Source organism: Sus scrofa, chromosome 13 (genome assembly GCF_054392235.1).
Source record: "Sus scrofa isolate SSC_HxYL_T2T_F1_AM1 chromosome 13, Sscrofa_HxYL_maternal_Yorkshire_Landrace_v2.0, whole genome shotgun sequence".
NCBI classification, from domain to species: Eukaryota; Metazoa; Chordata; class Mammalia; order Artiodactyla; family Suidae; genus Sus; species Sus scrofa.
In genome coordinates, this window is record NC_139395.1 from 88066638 (window position 1) to 88094540 (window position 27903).

Consider the following 27903-nt stretch of genomic DNA (forward strand, 5'->3'; position numbering starts at 1 on the left):
TTCCTAGTCATATTCGTTAACCACTGCGCCACGACAGGAACTCCGTCATCTAGGAGTTTTATAGTATCTGACCTTACGTTTAGGTCCTCAAGCCTTTTTGAGTTTATTTTTCTCTGTGTGGTATAAGAGAATGTTCTGATTTCATTCTTTTGCATGTAGCTATCCAGTTTACCCAGCACCACTTATTGGCGAGACTGTCTTTTTTCCATTGTATATTCTTGCCTCCTTTGTCATAGATTAGTTGGCCATAGGTGTGTGGGTTTACTTCTGGATTTCTATACTGTTCCATTGACATGATAGCTTTTAAATAAAATTTTCATTTTAACTTTATATGTATGCACTAATCATTGATGCTTAACTTTTTTTTTTTTATTTTGCTTTTTAGGGCTGCATCTGCAACATATGGAAATTCCCAGGCTAGGGGTTGAATCAGAGCAATAGCTGCCAGCCTGCATCACAGCCATAGCAATAACAGATCCGAGCCACATCTGCAACTTGCACCACAGCTCACAGCAATGCGGGATCCCTAACCCACTGAGCAAAGCCAGAGATCGAACCTGCATCCTCGTGGATCCTAGTTGAGTTCATTAACTACTGGGCCACGAAGGGAATGGCCTTCCTTAACTTTTAAAATGGTTATTTCTGGACGATGGGATTTTTTTTTCCACTTTCTTTGTGATTTTCTATACTTTTTTATTCTTATAATAACTTAGTGTCATTTTTATTAAAAAAAGACACCATTCAGAGTATAAAATACATAATCCTATTAAAGAAAAAAGAATCAGAGGTGGAATCAAGATGACGGATGTTTGAGGAGTTCCCATTGTGGCTCAGCGGTAATGAACCTGACTAGTATCCATGAGGATGAAGGTTCCATCTCTCTCCTCACTCAGTGGGTTGGTGATCTGGCATTGTCATGAGCTACACTGTAGGTCACAGATGCAGCTTGGATCCAGTGTTTCTGTGGCTGTGGTATAGGCAGCAGCTACAGCTCCAATTTGACACCTAGCCTGGGAACTTCCATGTGCCATGGATGCAGCCCTAAAAAGCACACACACACACACACACACAAAAAAAAAAAGATGACAAAGAAGTAAGACGTTGGGCTCACCTTCTCCCACAAACACATCTAAAAAAAAATCTATATATACAACATTTGCACAGAACATCTACTGAACACTGGCAGAAGACCTCAGACCTCCAAAAAGGGCAAGAAACCCTCTACATACCTGGGTAGAACAAATGGAGAAAGAGAAAGAGAGAACAGAAAAAAAGAATCAGAACTGGACCAATACTCCTGAGAGGGAGCTGTGAAAGGGGAAAGGAATCTGCAACCTGGAAGGCTGCTTGACTGATGACGGCATCAGGCAGTATAGAGGGGGAACCTCAAGGCCTCAGAGAAAAGCACAGAAGCTGGACTGAGGAGGGCAAAGTAGAGAGAAAGCCACACACACCATCAGTACCACCTCCTGGGACACTTCAACCTGAGATGCTTGGAAGGGGCTGGGTGCTGAGACTTAGGCCCTGGAGGTCATTCTGGGGAGAGGACTAGGATTGACTGTGTGGAGACAGCCTCAGGGGCTAGGGAGCAGTGTGCCACGGGCTGAAGGAGGAGGTCTGGGCCCACAGGAGATGCAAGGCACCACTTTGGGGGAGGGTGAGAGGAAGAGGGGTGGGGCCACCATAGGAATATTTTCCTCTGCACACGCTCTCAGGTAGCAGGGTGCCTCTTGCATGGGCTACAACAGCAAGTACAAACTGCTGCAGTCATCTCAGACTCCAGAGGTGGGCCTAGCCTGCCACCAAGCATCTGTGAAAAGGCACCGCCTGTGGCCCCAGATACCTCAGGGGTCACCACCGAGGAGGGCCCTGCAACTGAACATCACCTATTGCTCTCACCTCCCTGGAAATAAACACACTCTGCTGCCAAGGGCCCTGCGCATGGCCCCCGCCTCCCCATGGGTCCCTGCCACTGTCAAGGGCCCAGTGACCAGATGCTCCCTGCAGGTGCCACCCATTGGCGCCACCTCCCTGGAAGCATGCACAGGCCATACACCTTCACACCCCCTGTCAAGGGTTAACAGCTTACACACACTAAGGAAAGAGACAGCAAGAATCCAAACCAAAAGCCACCCTCATGCCAGAAAATCAAAAGCCCTCACAAGCTACTCAGGGATGCTCCCACATATAAAATAGCCCTCCAAGAATACAGTAGATAATTGTTTTCCCTAAACTCACAGAATAAGAAAACTATAAACCAAATGAAGAAGCTCAGGAGCCATTCCCAGTTAAAAGAATAGGAGAATTCCCCTGAAGGAGAAAACAATGAAACAGACCTCTGCAGTCTAACAGACACTGAGTTCAAAAAGGAGGCAATGAAAATACCGAAGGAATTAAGAACTGCTGTCAACAGTGATGCAGGTTACTTGAGAATGAAACTAGAAACCATAAGGAGAAGCCAAGAACAATTAGAAAATTCACTTTCAGAGACACAAACTGAGTTAAAGGCATCAAAGAGCAAAATGAATAATGCAGAAGAACAAATAAGTGACTTGCAAGATAGAATAATGGAAATCACCTGATAAGGACAGGTGACAGCAAACCAAATGAAAACAAATGAAAGCAATGTAGGAGAGCTATGGCATAATATAAAGTATGCCAAACTACATATAATAGGGACCCTGAAAGGAGAAGAAAGGTAAAAGAAGATTGAAAATATATTTGAAGAAATTATGGCTGAAAACTTTCCAAATCTAAAGGGAACAGATATCAAGATACAAGAAGCACAGAGGGTCCCAAACAAGTTGAACCCAAAAAGACCCACACCAAGTCATTTTATAATAAAAATTGCAAAAGTTAAAGCCAAGGAGAGGATTCTAAAGGCAGTGAAAGAAAAACAAAGAGTTATTTATAAGGGAATCCCCATAAGGCTATCAGCTGATTTCTCTGCAGAAATACTACAGGCCAGAAGAGAGTGGCAAGATATACTCAAAGTTCTAAAAGGGAAAAATTTGTAACCTAGAATACCCTACCCAGCAAAATTACCATGTAAAATAGGAGAAATAAAGAATTTCTTTTACTGGGAATTCCTGCTGTGGTACACTGGGTTAAGAATCCAACTGCAGTAGCTCAGGTTGCTGTTGAGGCATGGGTTTGATCCCTCACCTGGCATAGTGGGTTAAAGATCTGGCATTACTGCTATAGGTCAGAGCTGCAGTTCGGATTTAATCCCTGGCCCAGGAGTTTCCACATGCCTCAGGTGTGGCCAAAAAAAAAAAAAAAAAAAAAAAAAAAAGAATTTCTCAGACAAACAAAAACTAAAAGAATACAGCAATACTAAACCTATTATGAAAGAAATACTGAAATGTCTCCTCTGAATAGGCGATATAAGAAGATATGGGATGGAGAAAATCACAATGGTAATCACTTCAATAATCCATATACAGATCAAAAAGAAAAAAGAAAGTAATTGTGAAGGCAATAATAAACTCAAGAAACAGCAAGAGAATAAACATGAAGATGTAAAAGAGGACATCAAAATCATAAAGTATGGGGAAGGAGAGTGAGAAAATCTAGATTCTGCTCTTTTTTTTTTTTAGAAAGTGTTTGAGCCCACATGACTGTCAGTCTGAAGCAGGCAGATATAGGAAGTAGTTAATGCACTTGAAAAACTGGGCATCTACAAATCAAAAACAAACAATATATTAACAACAACAACAAAAAAGAGGGTACAAACATAAAATAAAAGGAAATAGTCCAACCAAAAAAAGAGTAAGAAGGGAACAAAAGAGAAATATAGAATCAATTAAAAAACATAGAAGCAACTGGAAAATATGTATTTACAGCAATAAATATATATATTTATCAATAATTACCTTAACTGTCCATGGATTGAATGCTCCAATTAAAAGACACAGAGTCACAGACTGGATATTTTAAAAAAAGCCTACAGTAGGGGAGTTCTCCTCGTGGCTCAGTGGTTAACGAATCTGACTAGCAACCATGAGGTTGTGGGTTGGATCCCTGGCCTTGCTCAGTGGGTTAAGGATCTGGCGTTGCCATGAGCTGTGGTGTAGGTCGCAGACGCGGCTTGGATCCCGTGTGGCTGTGGTGTAGGCCGGTGGCTATAGCTCCGATTCAACCCCTAGCCTTTAGCCCGGTGGCTATAGCTCCGATTCAACCTCCATATGCCACAGGAGCAGCCCAAGAAATGGCAAAAAAAAAAAAAAAAAAGAGCCTACAATATGCTGCCTATAGGGGACCCACCTTAGGGCAAAGGACACATATAAATTGAAAGTGAGGAGATGGAAAAAGATACTTCATAGGAATGGAAATGTCAGGAAAGTGGGAATTGCAATACTCATATCAGACAAAATAGACTTTAAAACAAAGGCCCATAAAGTACCTTTAAGGACACTGTTTAATGATAAAAGGATCCATTCAAGAAAAGAATATTACACTAGTCAATGTATATGCCCCTAATATTGGAGCACCCAAATATATACAACAAATAGTAACAGACATAAAAGGAGAAATTGATGGGAATGCAATAATAGTAGATTTTAACATCCCACTCACCTCAATGGAGAGATCCTCTAGACAGAAAATCAACAAGGCAACAGAGATCCTAAATGACATAATAAAACAGATAGACTTAATTAATATTTTTAGGACATTATATCCAAAAAACAGACTATACATTCTTTTCAAGGAACATTCTCAAGGAAAGACCATATACTGGGGCATAAAACTAACCTCAACAAATTTAAGATTATAGAAATTATTTCAGGTATCTTCTCTGACCATAATGGCATGAAAATAGAAATCAACCACAGGAAAAGAAATGAGAAAACACTGACTACATGGAGACTAAACAACATGCTACTAAAAAAAAATTGGTAAGTGAGGAAATCACAAAGGAAATTTAAGAATACCTTGAGACGAATGACAATGAAAAAACAACTATACAAAATCTATGAGATGCCCTGAAAGCAGTTCTTAGAGGAAAGTTCGTAGTAATACAGGCCTTCCTCAGAAAAGAAGAAAAATCTCAAATCAACAACCTAACCTACCACCTAAACAAATCAGAAAAAGAACAAGCCAAACCTAAACTTAGAAGAAAGAAGAAAATAATAAAGATCAGAGAGGAAATCAGTATAATAGATATTTTAAAACAATAGAAAAATCAATAAAACCAAGAGGTGATTCTTTGAAAGGGTAAACAAAATTGACACACCTCTGGCCAGACTCACCAAGAACAGAGGAGAGAACTCAAATAAACAAAATAAGAATTGAAAAAGAAATCTCAATAGACACTCCAGAAATACAAAAAAAAGTAAGAGAATACTATGAACAATTATATGCCAACAAATTTGATGACCTAGAAGAAATGGACAACTTTCTAGAGACATACAGCCCACCAAAACTGAATCAAGAAGAAATAGATCAACTAAACAGACCAATTACTAAAAATGTAATTGAATATGAAATAAAAACACTACCTACAACAAAAATCCAGGATCAGATGGCTTCACAGGTGAATTCTACCAAGCATACAAAGAGGAACTTATACCCATCCTCCTTAAACTTTTCCAAAAGATTGAAGAAGAAGAAGGAACACTCCCAAAGACATTCCGTGAAGCCACTAACACCCTAATACCAAAACCAGACAAAGATACTACCAAAAAAGAAAAGTATAGGGCAAAATCTTTGATGAATATAGATGCAGAAATTCTCAACAAAATTTTGGTCAACCAAATCCAACAATGGATTCAAAAAAGTCATACACCACAACCAAGTGGGATTCATCCCAAGTTCACAAGGGTGGTTCAACATATGCAAATAAATCAACATCATACATCACATCAACAAAAGAAAAGCCCAAAACCACATGATGATCTCAATAAGATGCAGAAAAAGCATTTGACAAAATCCAACATCCATTCATGAAAACAACCCTTACCAAAGTGTGTATAGAGGGAACGTACCTTAACATAATAAAAGCCATTTATGATAAACCCACAGGCAATGTAATGACTCAATAGAGAAGAGCTAAAAGCCTTCCTGCTAAAATCTGGAATGAGATAAGAATGCCCACTCTTACCACTTTTATTCAACATGGTATTCTAAGTCCTAGCCACAGCAGTCAGACAAACAAAAGAAATAAAAGGTATCCAGGTTGGAAGAAAAGAGATAAAATTGTCATTCTTTGCAGGTTTACTATAATATAGAAAACCTTAAGGACTCCACACAAAAACTATTCAAACTGATCAATGAATTCAGCAGAGTAGCAGAACACAAGATTAACTTTCAGAAATCAGTTTCATTTCTGTATACAATGTGATGTTAGAAAAAGAATATAGGAGTTCCCGTCGTGGCGCAGTGGTTAACGAATCCAACTAGGAACCATGAGGTTGCGGGTTCGGTCTCTGCCCTTGCTCAGTGGGTTAACGATCCGGCGTTGCCGTGAGCTGTGGTGTAGGTTGCAGACGCGGCTTGGATCCCGCATTGCTGTGGCTCTGGCGTAGGCCGGTGGCTGCAGCTCTGATTCGACCCCTAGCCTGGGAACCTCCATATGCCGCGGGAGCGGCCCAAGAAATAGCAACAACAACAACAACAACAACAAAAGACAAAAAGACAAAAAAAAAAAAAAAAAAAAGAAAAAAAAAGAAAAAGAATATAAAAAAACTTTTAAAATTGCACTCAAAATAGTAAAGTAGCTAGAAATAAACCTGACCAAGGAGGTGAAAGACTTATATGCTGAAAACTATAATAAAACATTAATCAAGGAAATTAAAGAGGATTCAAAGAAATGGAAAGATATTCCATGCTTCTGGATTGGGAGAGTTACTATTGTTACAATGACCATACTATCCAAAGCAATCTACACATTTAATGAGATCCCTATCAAATCACCTGTGACATTTTTCAAAGAACTAGAACAAATCCAAAAATTTATATGGAACCGTGAAAGACCAGAATTGCCAAAGCAATCCTGAGGATAAAAACTAAGCAGGAGGCATATCTCTCCTAGATTTCACACAATACTTTAAAGCTACCATAATCAAGACAGTGTGGTACAGGTACAAAAACAGACATACAGACCAATGGAACAGAATAGAGCCCCCCCCCCCAAAAAAAAAACAAAAAAAACAAAAAAAAAAAAACCCAGACATGTATAGTCAATTAATCTTGGACAAAAGAGGCAGGATGTAAAATGGGAAAAAGACAGTCTCTTCAGCAAGTGGTGCTGGGAAAGCTGGACAGTGCCTGTAAATTAGTGAAACTGGAACACACCCTCACACCATGCACAAAAATAAACTCAAGATGGCTTAAAGGCTTAAACATAAGACAAGACACCATCAAACTCCTAGAAGAGAACATAGGCAAAACATTTTGTGTCATCAATGGTACAAAAGTTTTCTTAGTTCAGTCTCCCAAGGCAACAGAAATAAAAACAAAAGGGAACAAATGTGGAGTTCCCATTGTGGCTCAGTGGAAATGAACCTGACTAATAATCCATGAGGACGCAGGTTCAATGCCTGGCCTTGCTCAATGAGTTAAGGATCCAGCATTGCCTCTGAGCTGTGGTGTAGCTCACAGATGTAGCTCAGATCCAGCGTTGCAGTGGCTGTGCCATAGGCCAGTGGCTACAGCTCTGATTTGACCCCTAGCCTGGGAACTTCCAAAATTTTTTTAAATAACAAATCCTCAGTATTTAAGTCCTTCCCAGCAGGTTTGAGAACATTCTCACCCCGGCACCACACTCAGACCCCTGCCTTCTCTGTGGACAGGGAGCAGCCGTGGGAGTTGTGGCCACCTGGGACTGGGAACCTGTGTTCTGTCCCTGAAGCTGAGCAGGTTGGGAGCCTTAGAGGGCTGGTCAGGGGGCTTCTAGTGGCAGGACAGTGATCCTCGAACCCACGGTTGGCTGGAACAATCTTGTTTCTTCCGCTTTTCATAGGCTTGGTTTGAATATGAAGCTTGAAGGCAGCTGGTAAACTCATTAAAGGGAGGATCTCAGGCCTGTTTACTGTCTTAGCCCTCACAGGGCCTGGTGTGTGGCTGCTGCAGTTGCTAGCCCCTAAATGCTTGAAAACTGAATCTACTTAATAGGAGATTTTTTTTTCTGACCAACAGCAGAGCCAAAGGAAGGTCAACACATTTGCAGTTGGCAGGTGAGGACTCTGGCCTGGATACTGTCATCAGACACATCAGCTGGGCCGCTCGAGTTTAAGCTTCTAAGAGCTATCAATTTTGTATCATTAAGGAGCCTGTCAAGGAGTGTTTTCCACAGACACTGACCCTGGCCCCTCTCTTTCAGGTCTACCACACTCTTTTCTGGCCTCTTGAGTGGACAGTGGCCTGCAGAGACAACAATACTTGTTATGCGAAGATAATCTGCAATAAATTGGACAATGTACGTCATATGGTTTGTGGCAGAAATGCTCTCATTTTAAAATGTAGCTTGTATTCTAGTGTTTGGATTTTTGTGATCTATTTAAAGACAGCTCTAGGGGCCAGGCAGAAACCCTTCAAACTATTACCCAGGCACAGTGTTTGCAGAGATTGAACAGGTGACTTACCTTCTCAAAATCATGGGAGCTGGCTAACTTGGCAGTTTGGAACCACAGGATCTGTGGAAATGTGGGCATCAGTGATAAAATGTAAGGTGTGTCTAAGTGCATTTGGAAATACAGGTAGACCTCGAAGATACTGCTGTAAAGTGCCTGTCGCAGTTGAATGAGTCATGGAATTTTTGGTTTCCCAGTGCTTATAAAAGTCATGTATATACATGAGTAAGTGTAATATTAAGTCTATTAAGTGTGCAATAGTCTTCTGTCTAAAAAAAACAATGTATATATCTTAACTTTAAAATACTTTATGCTGAAAGATCTGAACCATCATATGAGCCTGCAGCAAATTGTAATTTTGCTGGTGGTAGTCCTGCCTTGATGCTGATGCCGCTGACTGATGGGGTGCAGGCTGCTGACAGCTCAGGTGACCGTGGCCATTTCTTAAGAAAAGACAGCAGTGAAGTTTGCTGCATTCATGGACTTGGGCTTTCATGTATGGCTTCTCTGGAGCAGGCAGTGCTATCTGATAGCATTTTACCCCCAGTAGAACTTCCAAACTTGAAATCAGTCCTCTCACACCCTGCTACTGCTTTATCACCTGAGTGTATGGAATGTGCCGAGTCCTTTGTTGTCATGTCAACAGTCTTCACAGCATCTTCACCAGAAGTAGATTCCAGCTCAGGAAATCACTTTCTTTGCAAACCCATAAGAAGCAATTCCACATCCATTCCGGTTTTATCATAAGATTGCAGCAACTCAGTCCCAACTTCAGGCTCCACTTCTAATTCCATTTCTCTTGCTGTTTCCACCACATCTGCAGTGACTTCCTCCACTGAGGTCTTGAACCCCTCAGAGCCATCCATGAGGGCTAGAGTCAACTTCTTCCAGACTCCTGATAATGTTGGTATTTTGACCTCTCCCTGTGAATCACAGATGTTCTTAATGGCGTCTAGAATGGTGAATCCTTTCCAGGTTTTCAGTTGACTTTGCCCAGATCCATCAGAGGAATCACTGCTTATGGCAGCCACAGCCTAACAAAACATACTTCTTAAATAATAAGACTTGAAAGTCAAAATGGCTCCTTGGTCCACAGGCTGCAGAAAGGATGCTGGGTCAGCAGGCATGAGAGCACTTGGGTCTCCTGTCCATCTCCATCAGAGCTCCCGGGTGATCAGGTACATGGGCTATGAGCAGTCATATTTGGAAAGGAATCTTTTTTATGAGCAGTAGGTCTCAGCAGTGAGCTTAAAAATTCAGTCAACCATGTTGTACCCAGATGTGCTGTCACCAGGCTTTGTGGTTCCATTTATACAGCACAAGCAGGAGTTACCACTGTGGTACAATGGGATTGGTGTTGTCTCTGCAGCACCAGAACGCAGGTTCCATCCCTGGCCCAGCACAGTGGGTTAAGGATCCGGCATTGCCGCAACTGTGGCTTAGGTTGTACCCGCACCTTGGATCTAATCCCTGACCTGGGAACTCCATATGCTGCAGGGTGGCTAAAATGGGGGGGAGGGTGCGGGGGAGAGAGAGAGAGCACAGGCAGAGTAGATTGAGCATAATTCTGCAGAGCCCTGGGATTTGGGGAATGGCTTCAACTTTGTTACCAGCTGCTTGAGCCCCTAACAAGAGCGTCACCCTGTCCTTTGAAGCTCTGAAGACAGACTGACCTCTCCTCTCTGGCTGTGAAGGTTCTAGGTGGCATCTTCCTCCAGTAGCAGGCTGTTTTGTCTACACTGAAAACCCTTGTTCAGTGCAGCCACCTTCATGGAGCTGTGTGTCTCCACCAGCACTTGCTGCTTCCGCTGGCACTTGGACATCATGAGACGGTGTCTTAGCTTGAACCTCATTCATGAGCCAACCTCTGCCAGGTTCTAACTTTGTTATGTACCTCCCTCACCTGTCTCAGCCTTCACAGAACTGAAGAGTGCTGGGGGCCTCCCTCTGGATTAGGCTCTGGCTTATAGGATGTTGTGGCTCATTTGATCTTCTATCCAGAGACCGAGATTTTCTCCTTATCAGCAGTAAGGCTGCTTCATTTTCTTATCATCTGTGTCTTTACTGGACTAGCATTTTTTTTTTAAACTGAAGTGTAGTTAATTTACAATGTTGTGTTAGTTTCTGGTGTATAGAATAGTGATTCAGATTTTCTTTTCATATTCTTTTCTTTATATTTTATTACAGTTTATTGTAAGATATTAACTATAGTTCCCTGGGCTATACAGTAGGATCTTCTTTATTTTATGTATAATAATTTTTATCTGTTAACCCAAAACTCCTAATTTATCCCTCCCCACATTCCCTTTTGGTAGCCATAGGTTTGTTTTCTGTTTTGTAAATAAGTTCATTTGTATCATAATTTAGATTCCACATAAAAGTGGTATTTATGATACTTGTCTTTGACTTCATTCAGTATGATAATCTCTAGATCCATCCATGTTTCTGCAGATATCATTATTTTATTTTTTATGGCTGAACGATATTCCATTTTATATGTATACCACATTTTCTTTATCCATTCGTCTGTTGATGGACATTTAGGTTAACTCCATGTCTTGGTTATTGTGAATAGTGCTGCATGAATAGTGCTGACATAGGGGTGCATGAATCTTTTCAAATTAGAGTTTTCTCTGGATATATGCCCAGGAGTGGGATTACTAGATCCTATGATAATTCTATATTTAGTTTTCTGAGGAACCTCCATACTCTTCTCCATAGTGGCTGCTCCAATTTACATTCCAACCAACAGTGCAAGAAGGTTCCCTTTTCTCCATACCCTCTCCAGCATTTGTTATTCGTAGACTTATTGATGGCCATTCTGACCAGAGTGAAGTAGTATTTTGTTGTAGTTTATATTTGCATTTTTCTAATAATTAGTGGTGCTGAGCGTTTTTTCATGTGCCTGTTGGCCATCTGTATGTCTTTGGAGAAATGTCTGTTTAGGTCTTCTGCCCATTTTTTCATAGGGTTTTTTGCTTTTTTGTTTTTGAGCTATATGAGTTGTTTGTATATTTTTGAGGTTAAGCCCTTGGCAGTTGCATCATTTGCAAGTATTTTCTCCCATTCCATAGGTTGTGCTTTTGTTTTATTTATGGTTTCCTTTGCTGTGCAAAGCTTGTAAGTTTGATTAGGTCCCATTTGTTCACTTTTGTTTTTATTTCTGTTGCCTTGGGAGACTGAACTAAGAAAACATTTGTACCACTGATGACACAAAATGTTTTGCCTATGTTCTCTTCTAGGAGTTTGATGGTGTCTTGTCTTATGTTTAAGCCTTTAAGCCATCTTGAGTTTATTTTTGTGCATGGTGTGAGGGTGTGTTCCAGTTTCACTAATTTACAGGCACTGTCCAGCTTTCCCAGCACCACTTGCTGAAGAGACTGTCTTTTTCCCATTTTACATCCTGCCTCTTTTGTCCAAGATTAATTGACTATACATGTCTGGTTTTTTTTTGTTTGTTTGTTTGTTTTTTTTTTTTTTTGGGCTCTATTCTGTTCCATTGGTCTGTATGTCTGTTTTTGCACCTGTACCACACTGTCTTGATTGCTGTAGTTTTGTAATACTGTCTGAAGTCTGGGAGAGTTATGCCTCCTGCTTGGTTTTTTCCTCTCAGGATTGCTTTGACAATTTGAGGTCTTTTATGGTTCCCATGTAGGTTTTAGGATTATGTGTTCTAGTTCTGTGAGAAATGTCATAGATAATTTGATAGGGATCACATTATTTTAATTCCCTTTAAGAACTTTGCTTTGCTCTTACCGCTTGGTTAACCATTTGACACAAGAGGCCTCGCTATCACATGCCTTCCTCACGAAGCTTCATCATTTCTCTTTTGACTTAAAATGAGAGATGTGCTATGCTTCCTTTCACTTAAACACTTAGAGGCCTTGTAGGGTTACTGATCGTTAATTTCCCTGTTGTGTCACAGGGAATAGGGAGGCCTGAGGAGGGGTGACCAGCCAGTCTGACTCCACAAACAGAACACATACATTTCTTAAGTTCACTGTCTTATGTGTGCACAGTTCTTGGCCTCAAAACAATTATAATGGTAACATCAGAGATCACCGATCACAGGTCACTATAACAAATATAATGATGAAGAACTTTGGAACATTGTGAGAATTACCAGAATGTGACACAGAGACACAAAGTGTCTCTTGGAAAAACAGTGCCAGGAGATGTGCTTGGCGCAAAGTTGCCACAATCCTTCAGTTTGTGAGAAGCTCAACATTTGCAAAGTGCTATAAAAGGAGGTCTGCCTGTTGACAGAATGCAGGTCCAGAGGCTTTAGAAGGAAATGCTTACACATATGCAAAAGGAGTCATTAGTAATTCATTGGAGGAGGCTCAGGGGGTGGAGGCAGCAGGGGACTGACCCTCACACACCCCTCACTGCTGGGTCAGAGCACAGCATCATCACCTCCTGCCTTGTAGACAGCGCTGAGCGCAGATGGTGTGCAATGGCTGCCTTCCTCCCTAAGAGCCTATAGTGTCTCTGGGGAGGTCAGATGGGAAATTGCCCATATCTGCGGAATGTCAGAGTCACACAGACTTAAGGTGCTTCCTCCCCACGTCTGCACTCGCCTTACTCTCCAACTAGGAGAGCAGGGCATCCCAGGCTACTGGTTGGCTCCTGGTCAGGATACACCCCCCCGGTGTTGCTCCCTCACCACTGCTGCCTGCATGGCCCCACTTTGCTATCACACACTGGCCGTCAAGCACTGGCCAAGACACACTGCCTGTCACGCACTGAATGTTACACACTGGCTGTCATACAGTGGCCGTCACACACTGGCTGACACACACGGACCATCATTCACAGGCCATCACACAGTAGCCAGCACATACTGGCTCTCACACACTGGCCCTTACACACTGGCTCTCACACACCGTCACACACTGGCCGACAGACACGGGCAGTCACGCACTGCCTGATCTTCTCTGACATCTAGAATGTCACCCTGTCCCTCACTGTCTTCCTGGGGCAGGGCTATAGTGAAAATGGGGAATTTCACCTGTAATTGAGGTTTGTCAGACGCCCCCTCTCTGGGCTGCTTCTGGCCCACCTTGCCATGCATGCACCCCCTTGGAGGTGCCAGTCCAGCCACCTCTGTGGTCTGGGCCCACCCTTCCCCCACAGCCTGCACACAGGCTGCCTGGAAGGTGGGGCCCTGGCTCCAGCTGTGTGTCCTGCTCCCTCTCCACCTTGTGCTTTTACTCCAAGCTCTAGATGAGAGAGGAGGGTGGGGAAACACTGACCAATGACAGCCAGAGGGCTGGGAAGGCACTGGTGATGCACTGAGCCCGCTTCCTCCACTGTGTGTGCCAAGACCTGAGCTGAGTCCCTGCTGCACAGTGCTGGAGCCCTGGTCTCCTCTGAGCTGGGTTGGAGCCAGCCACCAGCTTCCTGGACCAGGAGTCCCTGCTGTCCCAGCAGAGCAGAACCTGCTGCCCTGGAACTTGAAATCAGCCTCTAACTGGGATTTGCTGTGTGTCTAGCGCCGCCTCAAGCATCACTGGGGATGTACATTACCCTCATGGTCCCTTCATGCAGCGGGCAAATTGCTCGTTCTGGTAAATTTGAGTCAAATTAACTCAGGATGTGCATTTACTGGCTCGTTGAACAGATTCTTACTGGGCTTGGTGTCATGGTCACGTGCTCTTCTTGGCTCAGTGTTAGGCTTGCTCTTCTGTGGGTGATGCTGTAAATGTCAGATGTGAACTTGCAGTGACTAGCTTCCTATTCAGATGGTTAACCTCCTTGGCTTCCCCTTGAAAGGATCGGGTGATAGGATTTCATGTTCTTGGACCGAATGCTGGCGAGATTATCCAGGGGTTCGCAGCCGCCATGAAATGTGGGCTCACGAAGCAGCTTCTTGACGACACCATTGGAATCCACCCCACATGTGCTGAGGTAGGAAACAGGGCTTTTCCAGTGGACCTAACTGATGTCATTTGAAAAACTGTGACAAAGCACATTGTCTGTAGAAAGGTTTTGTTTTAGTAACTGCTTTGTATATTTTAAAGGAGAATGCGTTTGCTAAGCTGTGCTGTGGGACTTGTATATTTTAAAGGATAAGGTTGGTGTAACATTCAGGACGTGCTAACAGCTAACTGTGAACCCTGTTCTATCCTCCTGTGGGACAGGTGTTCACAACGTTGCAGATCACGAAGGCGTCGGGCCTGGATGTCACTCAGAAGGGCTGCTGAGGCTAAGTTGCTGCTGTGTAGTCTCGTCTGCGCCTGTGAGCACGGACAGGGAGACAGGACAGCAGCGGTGCCTGCCTGGCCTGCTGACGGGGAGGGGCAGCTACGCTGCCTCCTTGACGTCCTTGCTCGAAGCCCGCCCAGAGGTGAGCCAGGACCGACCTCTTCCCAACTCATCCATCGTCCCTGGATGCTGCATTTTCCCTCTTGCTTTGTTGATTCCCTGGAATTATTTTGTTGTGAAACTGACTAAAGTGGGTCTGCTCAGCTCCACAGCCGCAGGCACGGGTGGTGGAAAGCGGCGCCCACCATCTCCTGCTGTGGGCACTTTTTCTTGGCGGTCACAACCCGCCTCTCCCCGGCCTGGTCCCCAGTGGCGACCACCTGGCCATTCTCCACTTTAAGCCCCTGACTGAGCAGAAGAGCTCACGTCAGACCATGCTGAGCTTAAGAGTAACATTAAAGGGTTCTCAATAGTATGTTATGAGAAATCTAATTTAAAACGATTTAAAATGATTCTGTTCACAGTCTATTTCCTGATATCAGGTTCAGTACATGAATGGGTGATATTAGGAGATTTAAATTTGTACACCTGTTGGCATCTTTTTTAAAAGGCCCTTGAGGTGGGCCTGGGGGTCCTTTGGGAATCTTGTTCCTTGAGGTGCAGATGTAAAGCACTGAGTCGAGTGTTCTAGGCTGAAGTGCTCCCCTGTGGCCACTAGCCTACTGGTTCTGCGGTCAGAACGTCTAGGCACATGTTTTTTGTTTTGTTTTGTTTTGTTTTACTTTTTAGGGCCATACCTTCGGCATACGGAAGTTCCCAGGCTAGGGGTCGAATTGGAGCTACAGCTGCCAGCCTACGCCATAGCCCTAACAACACGGGATACAAGCTGCATCTGTAGCCTAACCACAGCTCACAGCACTGGTGGATCCTTAACCCACTGAGCGAGGCCAGGGATCGAACCCATGTCCTCATGGATACTAGTCAGGTTCTTTACCACTGAGCCATGATGGTAACTCCTAGGCACACATTTTAGAGGAGACTTTAAGGCAGTGAACAGTTAGGGACACCACCTGTGGACAGGGCATTTGCTGCCCTCCCTGCAAGTGGAGGAGCCAGATGGAGCAGGGTGGGCACCCAGAGTAATGTATGCAGACTGGGCACTGGGGAGACAGACAAATGAGGCAGGTGCACTGCTATAACTGAGGTGGAAACTCCTCGGCAGGAGACTGAGGGATGCTCTGTGTTCCTCTGGGTGTGCTTTGGGGGCCAGTTGAACAGAGCGTAATATAAGCAGCTGAGTTGTGAGTGATGAATAGGATTTCAAAGATTAAAAGCAAAATGGAGAAGGCCTTGAATAGTGCTTTCAACAGCTGCAACTAAAATCTTGGGTAAGATAATTAAAAAAAATTTTTTTTGTTACTGTATTATTGAGTACCACATACACACACACACAGCCACATGTTTCCAGAACCCACATAAAGCAGAACCGGGGACCCTGGTAGTCCTGACTCTGCCTTGCACTGAGCGTAGGGCAGTAAACATGGACACACAGCAGTCTAGCCAGTCGGTGTCAGATGAAGGTCTATGGACCAGTCAAGCACTGGCAGAGCCTGCGTTGGGCAACCACAGCCTCGTGTTACCACAGTTGATCTGGTGAGCAGTGACACGCGGCAGAAGAGATGGTTGTCACCTCTCATATTGGTCATCAAAGGACTACAGCTTAAGCTATGGCCACTCTCCTGCCCTGTCTGGATGGCTTTGCTCCTGGAGCACTTGGGCCCCTAACTGTGACCCTCTCGTGGAGTGAGGGAGTCGGTTGGAGCTGGTGTTGAGACAGCCCAGGCTGTGATAGTTGTGGTGTGACGTGCTTTGGTGCACTTTATGTGTTTGTGGGACTAGCAGGTTTCTTAAGTGGTTCTGTTTTCCATCAGAGAGCCATGCAAGGCATCTAGGCTGGGAGTGATGTCAGCCTTCTGGGAATTCACGGCCCGAGTTTGGGGCATCCACTGAGCCAACACTCCCGCCCCTGCTTGAGCAGCGGGGCACCAGAGGTAGCGTCCCTCAGTAAACAAACAGGACATCCTGCCTTCAGACAGTGCAGAACTGTGGTCCCCAAGGGAGGAGAACAATGAAGTGATACCTGCCCTTGCCCCAACTTTCTGCCTGAAAGTAGTTCTCAGACCACAGACCTGAGGGAACCAAGGAGAGGCTGGGGACTTGCTGTGTTGAGGGGAGGTTGTAGCTGGGGTGGCGGGAGGCAGCCAGCGTTATTGGGAGAATCAGGTAGGAGCTCCTGAAATCTGAGCAGGACCCCGGGGGGTGCCCCAAGGGCCAGGCCACATGCCATCAAGGAAAGCCCTAGGAGGCTACCAGGAGCTGAGCACTTGCCACAGGTCTCAGAGGTGAGGAGAATTTCAAACTCTGGGTGGCAGAGGAGCCCCTGTAGCCAAGGACCGTGGGAGCCTCACAAGTCCTATCTTCATGGGAGGCCTGGGACTTCCCCAGAGTGGGGTTTGCTATGGCCCAAGGCTCCTGGTCTTGTTGAGATCTTATGGAGAAAGGTGGTGTTTTGTTTTCTCTGACATTTACCTGATTGCAGGGGGTGGGGGAGTGTCAGTCTGCATGTTCGAACTAGCATTCTGGATTGTGCTTTCAATACCACTTCCTCCCCCAATTCTTCTGCCACTGTTTACTTTCCAGAGGCCACATATCACTACCTTGCTTTCTGGCCACGTGTTATCAGTGGGAGGCATGGCATGAAGTATGCTGACTTTTTCCTGCCCACAACTGGAAGCTACATGCAGTCTTTTAAAAAAAATAAATTTAGGAGTTCCCGTCATTGGCTCAGTGGTTAATGAATCCAACTAGGAGCCATGAGGTTGCGCGTTTGATCCCTTTCCTTGCACAGTGAGTTAAGGATCCAGCGTTGCTGTGAGCTGTGGTGTAGGTTGCAGATGCAGCTTGGGTCCCGAGTTGTGGCTCTGGCGTAGGCTCACAGCTCCGATTCGACCCCTAGCCTGGGAACCTCCATATGCCGCTGCAGTGGCCCAAGAAATGGCAAAAAGACAAATAAATAAATTTAATATTTATATAAAAATGCAATGGGTCTCCAGATAACTAAAACTATCTTGAAAAATAAAAGTCAGAGGGGAGTTCTTGTTGTGGCGCAGCAGAAATGAATTCGCTGACTAGTATCCATGAGGTTGCGGGTTTGATCCCTGGCCTCGCTCAGTAGGTTGGGGATCCGGTGTTACCATGAGCCGTGGTGTAGGTCGCACATGCAGCTTGGTTCCCACATTGCTGTGGCTATGGGGTAGGCCAGGAGCTGTAGCTCTGATTTGACCCCTAGCCTGGGAACTTCCATATGCTGTGGGTTATGGCCCTAAAAAAGGAAAAAAGGGGGGGGGGAATAAAAGGGAACTTTGTTTCTTCCCTTGCTATAAAGCTGCAGTAATCAAGACAGTGTGGAATTAGCATAAGGACAAATAAACAGACCAGAGGCCAGAAGTAGACCCAAATATATCGGTTAACTGAGTTTTGACAGATGTGCTGGGTAAATCCACAGGGAAGTGACCATCTTTTTAAAAAGATGAAAGGTGTGGCTGGAATTATAGAGCATCCCTGTGGGAAAAGGTCCTCAATTCACAAAAATGACCTAAAACTGTAAAACTTCTGAAAGTCCTAAGAGAAAATCTTCATGATTGGAATATAGACAAAGATTTCTTAAGCATTCAAAAAGTATGAATCATAAAAGAAAATAATGATCAATTGTACTTCATTGAAATTAAAAAAACTTCCATGGAAGGCAGCATTTAAGAAGTGGAAAGGTGGAGATCCCATCGTGGTGCAGCAGAAACGAATCCAGCTAGGAACCATGAGGTTGTGGAGCACCGCCCACAGGAGCTCCTGTGCAATCCCTGGCCTCACTCAGTGGGTTAAGCATCTGGTGTTGCTGTGAACTGTGGTGTAGGTCACAGATGTTGCTCAGATCCCATGTTGCTGTGGCCGTGGTGTAGGCAGGCAGCTGTAACTCCGATTTGACCCCTAGCCTGGGAACCTCCATGTGCCGCAGGCGTGGCCCTAAAAAGCAATAAATAAATAAATAAATGAATAACATCTGACTTGCTGATCCCTAAAAAGCAAAAAAAAAAAAAAAAAAAAAAAAAAAAAGTGGAAAGGTAAGCCACAGATTAGGAGAAAGATACTGCCATGTACATAGCTAGCAAAGAACTTGTACTGAGAGTATATAGCTTCATTACAAGTAAATAGTAATAAGAAATCACCCAGCAAAAAATGATCAAAAGATTTGAGGAGAGATTTCGCCACACTTGGCCCAAAAGCAACACAAAAAGCTGCTCAGCATCCCCAGGTGTGGGGAAAGGCACCTTAAAGCACAGAGAGCATAGCCGTGAGAATGACTCGAACTCATGCCAACAGTACCAAGTTTGGTAGGGATGTGGAGCAGCAGGAATTCTCACACATTTTTGGTGGAACTTGGAGTCATTCAACTACTTTGGAAAAGTTTGGCAGTTCCTAATTAGTAGCACCTTACCCTGCATCCCAGCAATTCATCTCCTGGGTCTCCCAGGATCTTGTATGTGAATATTCAGGGCAGCATTCATTCATAATGGTAGAAAATGGTAAAGAACCTGAACGTCCATCAAAAGATAAATGATTTGGCGTTCTCACTCTGGACACTGGGTTAAGGATCCGGCTTTGCCTCAGCTACAGCTCAGATTCAGTCCCTGGCCCAGGAACTTTCATATGTTATGGGTGCCACCATTTAAAAAGAAAAATGGATAAACAAATTGCAGTATATTCGTCAAATACTATTCAACAATAAAAATGAACTACTGACAGATATAAGAGTGTGGATACATTTCAAGGCCATCATTCTGTAGATAGGTAGATAATGCTTAATACTTCCAAGCTGACTTTTATTCAGTGAACAAACACTGATGGGTGGTGGGCATTGGCTGGGTGAGAAGGGCGTGTGAGTGAGAAGGACGTGGGGGTGAGGGGATGAACATGTTGGGAACACTTCCTGAGTTGGCCCCTGTGATGCAGTGTCTCAGGATTTGCCTGTTAGCAGGTGGCTGATAGCATTATGAAATCTCGTGATGAGCTGAGCAAGTGCCCCTGGCACTGACAGCCTGCCCTGGCTCACTCCCTCGCCCCGGTGGTACTCCAGTACTCCCGGCACTCCTGGGAGGGGCTGTGGTCTGTCTAGCACTGCCCACAGGAGCTCCTGTGCATTGAACCAGGTCTCCCTGCCCAGGTCACTCAGAGTGCTTCTCTCCTTCCACCTGCTCCCTAGACTCAAAAATGCTATGTGATGGCCACAGTTTGGGGAGCCATAAACTTGGTTTCATGTCTCTTGTGAGGCCACCTGACAAATGAGTGAGAAAAAATTTCATTTATTGTGGCTTTTCCGGGAAGGAGTTTCTACCTTGGGCGTGCAAGCAGGATGGGAACTTGTCCTTGGTGTGGGTGACATGGTCCTCCAGATGAAACCTTGTGGCCCCTCCCTGAAGGCTGTGATGATGCACAGGCAGGGAGAGAGCTGTGTAATGTGTGGCCTGCCTCCCCCACCCCAGGCCCGGCTCCCCAGAGGCCTGTCAGCCTTCCTCAGTCTCACTCTGCCTCTGTTTCTACTTTACGTGACAGCAGGCTTGGCCCCACCCAGACCCCAGACTGGTGCCCCCAGCCCACTGCTGTGAGGTGCTGACTGGTCACAATGCACCAGGGAGGTGACACCACAGGACCCACATGATATCAGGGCCCTGGGCCTTCCAGGTTGCCCCCACCTCTGGTCAGGAGATGCTGTGGAGCTTTCCTGCCGGGCTCTTTCCCAGGAGACCCTAAGCAGCATTTCCTCACATGTTCATCACGGGTAAGGCCTGGGACATTGGAGCAGAAGGTGGTCTTACTTTTGTCCTGTGTCCTTCTCCTCTCCTCACATCCCCCACCTCTGCAGCAGGGGCCTGACCTGGGAGGCTCTGCATTGCCTGTCTAGCTGCGACCCGGCCACTTCTCAGCCCTGTGGGGCCTCGGGGGCAACAAGCCTTGGAGCTGTGCCCTAGAACTCCACACCCTCCGGGGTCAACCTAGCCCGATTCCTGGGCTGCAGCCAAGGTTCAGGTCAAGGGCAGCCAGAAAAGGAGCTTTTCTATAGCCAAAGTCAGTCTTTAGCTATTTCTAGGCCCTTGTTTGTGTTTGCAGTCTGAACTGGGGGATTGTCTGTGCTCCCAGATGCACAGGTGTGGGTGCTTCTGTCCAGGGTCTCTCAGCACTGGAATGTCCACCAGCCCAGCCCTCATGTGGCCACCTCTATGGCCACTTGCAGCCAGAGCAGCTGCAGTGTCTAATTGTGACCTCACAGTTTCTGGTGTCTAGTGAGCCTGTGGGCCCTGTCCCCAGGCTATGGGGCCAGGTGCTTGCAAGCTGGGACAGCAGCCAGGACCATGGCCAGCACCCGCCTCCCCTGGCATCATGCAAGCCAGCCCATGAGTAGCCTGCCTCCGGCTGGTTTGCTTCTTTTTGGCTGGAGGTTCGGGCGCCTGGGACTGTCTTGGGGGCTGGGCAAGAGCCTTTGCACTGGCATCTTCCTAGGCAGGGTCAGTGCCAGGCCCTCCGATCTGTGTCACTACCAGGATTGGGGAGGCAGCCTGTGGAGCAGTAAGGGATATCCCAAGTCAGTCTGGGGAACAGCAGAGGGACAGAGGGCTGCCCTGGACCTAGCAAGCCCTCCTGTCCTGTGGGAAGCAGATTCAATGCCGCTGGCAGAGCCAGGCCCCTGGCTTAGAGGGTCTGCATGTGGGGACTGGTGGGCATTGCCACTTCCTCTGCCATCAGTGTGGTCACCACTCCAGGCCTGTCCTGTGTGGCCCAGATGCCACCCTGGACCTCACCTCTTTACCCCCCACTCTCTGTGAGGAAATGGAGTCAAAGTAGTTCAGCTTTCAGAGCTTCAGTGTCCTTACTTGGAAAGAGGGTGACTGTGATCTTGTCCTTTGTCAGGTGGAGAACATGAAACAAGGTCTTACACGGAGCTTATCAGAGACACTTGGCTTCCCGCACTGAGCTAGCTCCCATCCTGGACCAGGGCTCTTGCCTGGCTTCTCAAGGAAGGGGGCTGAGAGCTTTACCTGATAGCAAAGGGTTGGGAGCCAGGTGCAGGGAGGAGACCCCAGGGTCCTCCTAACAGCCCACATCCCACATCAGAAGCGGCAAAGCCCGCCCAGCCAGCACCGTGTAGAGCTGCTCGTCACACGGCCCTCTGCTGCCAGTGGGCAGGTGAGCAGATAGGTCCCATGCAGGGTCAGGGGGGCTCCTTGGTGGGACCCAGGGGACAGGTCAGAGCAGGGTTCCAGCATTTCTGAGCCAGGCCAAGGCCCACTGGGTCCCAGCCTTCAGGCCTGGGGTCAGTCTGCCAGAGCACCAGCACCAAGCCCAAGGCACCCTGGAAGTCCTGGGGGAGCAGCTGGGCCCATTTTCCCCCTTTCCTCCAGGAGAGAAAACCACACCCCCACTGGGACAACAGCCTCCTGGGGACCCCAGGCCCCAGACTTGGGAAGGGGCACCTCTTTTCCTAGAGGCTTCTCTTCAGATTTCATGAGACCCTTTGTGCAAAGTGTTGTCATGGAAACCCAGTAGTTTGAAATAGAGAAGAGATGGGGGCAGCGGGCCTAGGGTGGAGGGGGTGGGCTCCAGGTCCAACCGGAATGGGGAGTCGACACACAACTGGCCACCCTGCTCCAGGGCATAGTGAGGGGCATGGGATGCCAAGGCCAGACAAGATGCGAGGGCCAGAAATGCCACCTGTGTACATCTGTGTATGTGTGCCTGTGTGCTTATGTGTGTTTGTTCTTTTGGGTGTGCAGCTCTGTGTGTGTTCCTGTGTGTGTGCCAGTGTGCTCCTATGTGCATGTGTGTGTTCTGTGTACATGCACCTCTGTGTGCTTTTTTGCATTTGCTCCTGTGTGTGTGTGTGCTCCTGTGTGTGCATGTGTGTGTGTTCCTGTCTGAGTACCTGTGTATTCCTGTGTATGTGTGTTCCTGTGTGCATGTGTGTGTATACTCCTGTGTGTATTCCTGTGCACATACGTATTTCTGCATGTGCTCCTATATGTGTGCCTCTGTGTGCGTGTGTGTGTGTGTGTGTGTGTTACTATGTGCCCCTGTGAATATATGTGTGTGCCTGTGTGCACTGCACTCACACATGTGGTTAGACACATTGGGGAGCTGTTGGGGGGACCAGCCTTTGCCTTCCTGGCCTAGGTCCTAGTGTCTCAGCCCCTCATATGACTGATGGGAACAAGGCCTGTTCTGCTATGAGGTCCGGAACCTCTGGAAGTAATAGGAGGTGAGGCTGTCAGGGTAGCCTCCAGCTTTGGGAGCTGCTCCCACAGCACAGCAAGGGGCAGGGGGAGAAGGAGGAACTGGCGCTCTGTCTGCTGCCCCTACGGTAGCAGCTCAGCCCAGTCCCACGGGTCCTTTGTGGGTGGTGGGCGGCTGTCCCACCAAGGAGCCAGGCAGCCGAGTTTCCATCCACCACCCTGAGCCTGCGTCGCTGGTGGGGGCTGCTTCAAGGGCACCAGCTGCTCTTGCCCCCACCTCCAGGTGGTGAGGTGCGGGCAGGCTCAATCTAGGGTACTGACGGCATCTGCACGATGGCTGGTGGGGCCACAGTGCAGTGATGTCAGCACAGCCGCTGGGGGGATGAAACTCCAGGGGTTAGTTCTTAACCCCAGTCATTCACAACCCTGACTTGAGTTACACTTGAACCCCTTTATGAGGCAACCTTTCACACACTGCTGGTGGACATGACAAATGGCACAGCCACTTGGGAACCACTGAAAGTGGACTTGCTGCCAGCCCAGCAGTTACACTCTTAGGCTTGAAGGTGTAACAGGGAAGCAACAGCTTGTCTTCGTGCATGAGGCTGTGCAAAAACATTTGCAGCAGCTTTATCCATAATGTCTCCAGACTGGAAAATGCCAAGTGTCCCCCAGTGGGTGATGGTTAATCCAGCTCAGTCTGGAGCAGGAGCCCCTGGAGACACAGCCCTGTGATGACTCTCTCGGACGTGATGCTGGCGGAAGGAGGGTGCCTTCCATGTGATTCCATCTGCATCCCATCGTGAAGTCCTTTCCTTAGAGGCCAGGTTGGCGTAAATCCATGGTTACCAGAGTTACGGGTGGGGTGGAGGGTGGGTGGGATAGAAGTGCATGGAGCCAGGCATGCGTGCACACAACACCCCCCCACACACGCACACACACACCAGAGCAAACATCCCAGAGCAGTGTTATGAGGGTCCTGGGCAATGTGGCTCACTCAGCCCTCCCTCAGCCCCAGGGCTCTGCACACAAGGGCCTGTGGTGGGTCAAGGGGAAGCTGTGTGCCACCCAAGTCCCCACCGGCTCCTCCCACCCATCTTCCAGCTGTGGCTGAAGGGCGCACCTCAACTTAGCCCCCTTCTGTGATGGACACGGAGGCCCCCAAGAAGTGCCATCCATGTAAGAAGAGTAGGACTGGGACCCAGGAGAAGTTTGCCAGGAAGTTTCCATACAGGTACAGGCGCTGACGTCCACCAAGTCATGGCCCCCTCAGCCACCCGGGAAGGCACTCTGGGTGTAGCGTGGGTCCTGGGGGCTCTGTCCACAGGGAGGTCCCTGAGCAGCTCTGTGCTCCATGACAGTGGGGGTCCACCTCTGCCCCCATCCCAGCCTGGCCACGGCCTCCAGAGAAGTGCCAGGCACCCCAGAGCCTTGGCTGGAACTTCCCTCAGGGCCAGTGGCCATCCACCTGGGCCACCCAGGAGCCCATGCAAGACACCTGCTCCTGCAAGGTTGTGATTCTGACCAGGGTCAGGCAGGAGTTTGCAAAGCCCCAGGGCCCCTGGGAATCAGCAGAGACCAAAGGCCAGGTGGTGCTGGGCCTCAGCCAGCAGCACCCTTTTCTCAGTGTATTGAAGAAGCAGCCTGGGGCCTGGGTCCCACTGTCAGTGAGGCTAACATCCTCCAGGATAAAACACTGCAGCCTTGGAGGTGGAGGGAGGGCTGACAGCTACCCCCAGCTGGACCTTTGGGACAAAGATTCCTGGCGTGCACCTGCAGCAGGCTGGCTGGATGCCTGTCCTCACCTTGCACCCTTGTTCTGTCACCAGGCTGCAGATTCTTTTATCCTGTGAGGCCCAGCATGGCAGGTAAACATGGCAGAGTGGCCTTTGAGTGAAACAAGGGGAGGCTGACAGCTGGGGCTGGGGGGTTCCCTGGGCCAGGCCACTGTTGCAGGACTAAGGCAGGGCTGAGGCAGCTGCTGGCCCAGATCCCAGCTCTGCCACTTCCTAGGGGTATGGCCTTGGCAAGTCACTTAACCTCTGGGCTGTTTCCCCATCTATAAGGTATGCATAACAATACCTACCTTCCAGCCTATAAAGCACTCAGAGCAACCTGGGACACAGGAAGAGCCACCTGAGCGACAGGTAGTTCATGTGGCCTGGTTACAGCCCCCAAAGGTGCCAGGTACCCCACAGGTTCTCATGGCTGGCAGAGCCCAAATTGGAGCCCCTGCAGGCCTGGGCGGTGGCGAAGATGAACAGCTCACTGCGGGAGCAGCTGCCCCTGCAAAAGATGTTGGTGCCAACGAGGTCCATCCCTGTCAGAGGGTGAGTCCCAGGCCCAAGTCTGCTGTCACCACCTGGGAACCATGCCACCTGGCTTTCCTCTCCACCACCAGGCTGAGGAGGCCGAGACCAGAGGAGATGCTAGAGCCTAGAGTCACTCCATAGTAGACAGCTCAGGGCGGGGGCCTGGCCCGTGGAGGTAGTGGGGGGAAGCAGGCCTGAAGGCAGAGTGGAGGGGAGCCAGCCAGCTTCTGGATGGCGCACAGCCTTCTCTGAGGGTGGTGGTGCCAGCAGGGACCCTGCACAGGGTGGCCCACATGGATCACATACAACACAGCCCATGCACAGGGGGAGACACTCAGGGATACACCTTGACACACTTGCAGAGACCCACATACTCGAACATTAGGACACACAGACACACACTTGTCCTAAACTGGGCTGTCACTCACCTGGCACACAGCAGCTGTCAGACATTGAGGGGCCTCCGGGACTGGCTGGTTTAGAGCTTCCACCCACCTCCCAAGGGCCTCAGCCTCACAAACAGGGTTGCACAGGTATGCCAGGCCTCAGGGCGACATCTTTTCTCCCTGGGGTGCCCCTGGTTCCATACTCGGTGCATTACCCTGGCAGGTCACAAGGATGCACAAGGTCCCCTGAACACCACCTCAAGAGTTAGTGCACAGATGTATGTATACACACACACACACACACACATACACACACACACAAGCACAGGTGGTGCTCTGCTCTGTCCTCTACACTGACAGGCCAGGGCCAAGGGCACAGGTGTCCCTGGTCAGTTGAGATTATCCTCACTCTGGGGTTGGGCATGGCCGTGCTTAGTGCTGGGGGAGGGAGGCTGAGGCCTGCCCCTGGAACTGCCTTTCCTCACACCCCAGCCCCAGGGGTGGGTCACCAAGTTGCTAAATGGCCACATTCACCGGAGGGTAAAGGGAGCGCCTGAGACCCTGATGCAGGTGGGGGTGGTCTCACTGGGTGGGGGAGGGGAGGAGATGGGGGGGTGGTCTCCCTGGGGGAGGTGGCCACATGATGCTGGTGCACCTCCTGGAGATCGCAGGCAATCTGGCGGGCACACGGATGTTGCAGGCTGCCAGGCTGGGAGTAGAGTCTTAGTTGTGGCCAGCGCGGGTCTCTGTGGCTTCTCCAGGCTTGGGGCCCCAGACTTCCCGGCACTGTCCAGCCTCCGCCCACCGCCTCCATCTCTGCCTCCACGTCCACCACCACTGAACATCATCTGGGAGCTGGCGCTGCTGAGCCGCCGCTTCCCTGCCCCTGATACCCACACCCCAAGAAGCCCCTCCAGGAGCCCAGCCCTGCTCAGCCGGCATCTCAGACCAACCCTGAACCCCACTGCCCAGGACGCTCAGGGCTGAAGCGGTCTGTGTGGAGGGAGCAATTTGAGGAGCCCGGGAAAGGTCACCATTGGAATAAACGCTGCGCAGTTCACATCCCTTGGACCAGTTACTCTGCACATCTGCGCTCTATGTTCTCATCCATAAACTAGGGTGATGGTCAGTCTTACGGAGTGTGAATGTCATTTCCAAGCATTTACCCCAAAGATATGCTCATACACTGGAGTAAAGATGTTTGGACCATGATCTTTCTTCCTGTGCTGTAGGGACTATTGAGAGATTGGAAGCCACCTAAGTATCCCTGATCAGGGGCTTTCAATTTTGCTTTGGCTGCTTCCCAAATACCAGGCAGCCATTAAAATGAAGATGCAGGTTGTTACATACTGATCTGGAACAATCTACAAAGTATGCTCAAATCTTTTTTAAAGCAGAGGGTCTAATATGCTGCCATTGGGTCTATTAGAAAACGTGTGTGCATATGTGTATATATACATGTATGGGTATGCCCTCACGTGTGCAGATGTGTGTGTGCACATGTGTGTACATGCATATGGGTGTGCCTATGGAGCATGTAACAGCTGTTGCTATAGAAAAACTTGGGACTTGGGTCCAGGGCTGAGAGGGGCATGACATTTTCTAAATTTTAAATGCATGAACCTAATACTGTATTGTTGGTGTATTCTAACTTCAAAGAGAAGTCACCTGGAGCCAAAGCAGGGTCCTCTAGCCTGCTGGAGAGCAGACACTCAGGATCCCTTTGGAATCCACAGTGGCAGCACAAGTGAGGAGTGGGGGCTGAAGATGTCACGGTTTCCCTCTGTTCCACAAAAATGGGGCTAGAAAGTCATCTTGGTGCCTTGGGCAAGAATTGAAATAAGACCACTCGCTATAGCCTTCTCACTGGGAGAGAGGGGTGTGGGGACCCTGAGGGTGATCAGGTTGGCCACCCTTAATGAGGTGGGCAGCATCCATTCTCTTTCCTCTAGATGTTGGGTTGTCTGCACTTTGCTGTGGTGGAAGATGCTGCTCTGAGCCATCCTGCCCTTGTCCCTGGAGAGGACTTGCTGGGCAGAGGCTCCTGAACATACTTCCTCTGCCCCACGCCAGCTAGCACCACACA

The 27903-nt window shown here is 47.8% G+C and overlaps 2 protein-coding genes across 4 annotated transcripts in view; both read left to right on the forward strand.

The window, feature by feature from the left end:
* TXNRD3 (thioredoxin reductase 3) overlaps positions 1–18914 on the forward strand; it is a 64260-nt gene extending 45346 nt beyond the window's left edge. The window contains 3 exon segments of the mRNA NM_001436101.1: positions 8324–8419; positions 14349–14483; positions 14717–18914. Of these exon segments, the coding sequence (NP_001423030.1) occupies positions 8324–8419; positions 14349–14483; positions 14717–14785 (300 nt within the window). The 3' untranslated portion in view covers positions 14786–18914.
* A 1612-nt stretch (positions 18915–20526) lies between these two features.
* Positions 20527–26950, forward strand: C13H3orf22 (chromosome 13 C3orf22 homolog). 3 transcript variants are annotated; one of them, XM_084989669.1, is made up of 7 exons: positions 20527–20673; positions 21801–22076; positions 23769–23946; positions 24224–24353; positions 24949–24987; positions 25318–25449; positions 26579–26950. In XM_084989669.1, exons 4-7 carry the CDS (start codon positions 24265–24267, stop codon positions 26802–26804), a joined length of 486 nt encoding a protein of 161 aa, XP_084845795.1. In that variant the 5' UTR covers positions 20527–20673; positions 21801–22076; positions 23769–23946; positions 24224–24264; the 3' UTR covers positions 26805–26950. The 3 variants fall into 3 exon arrangements, with proteins under 3 accessions (XP_084845795.1, XP_084845797.1, XP_084845796.1); XM_084989670.1 differs by having other exon boundaries at positions 20586–20673; positions 24132–24353; XM_084989671.1 differs by lacking the exons at positions 21801–22076; positions 23769–23946 and having other exon boundaries at positions 20575–20673.
* The last annotated feature ends 953 nt before the right edge of the window (positions 26951–27903 follow it).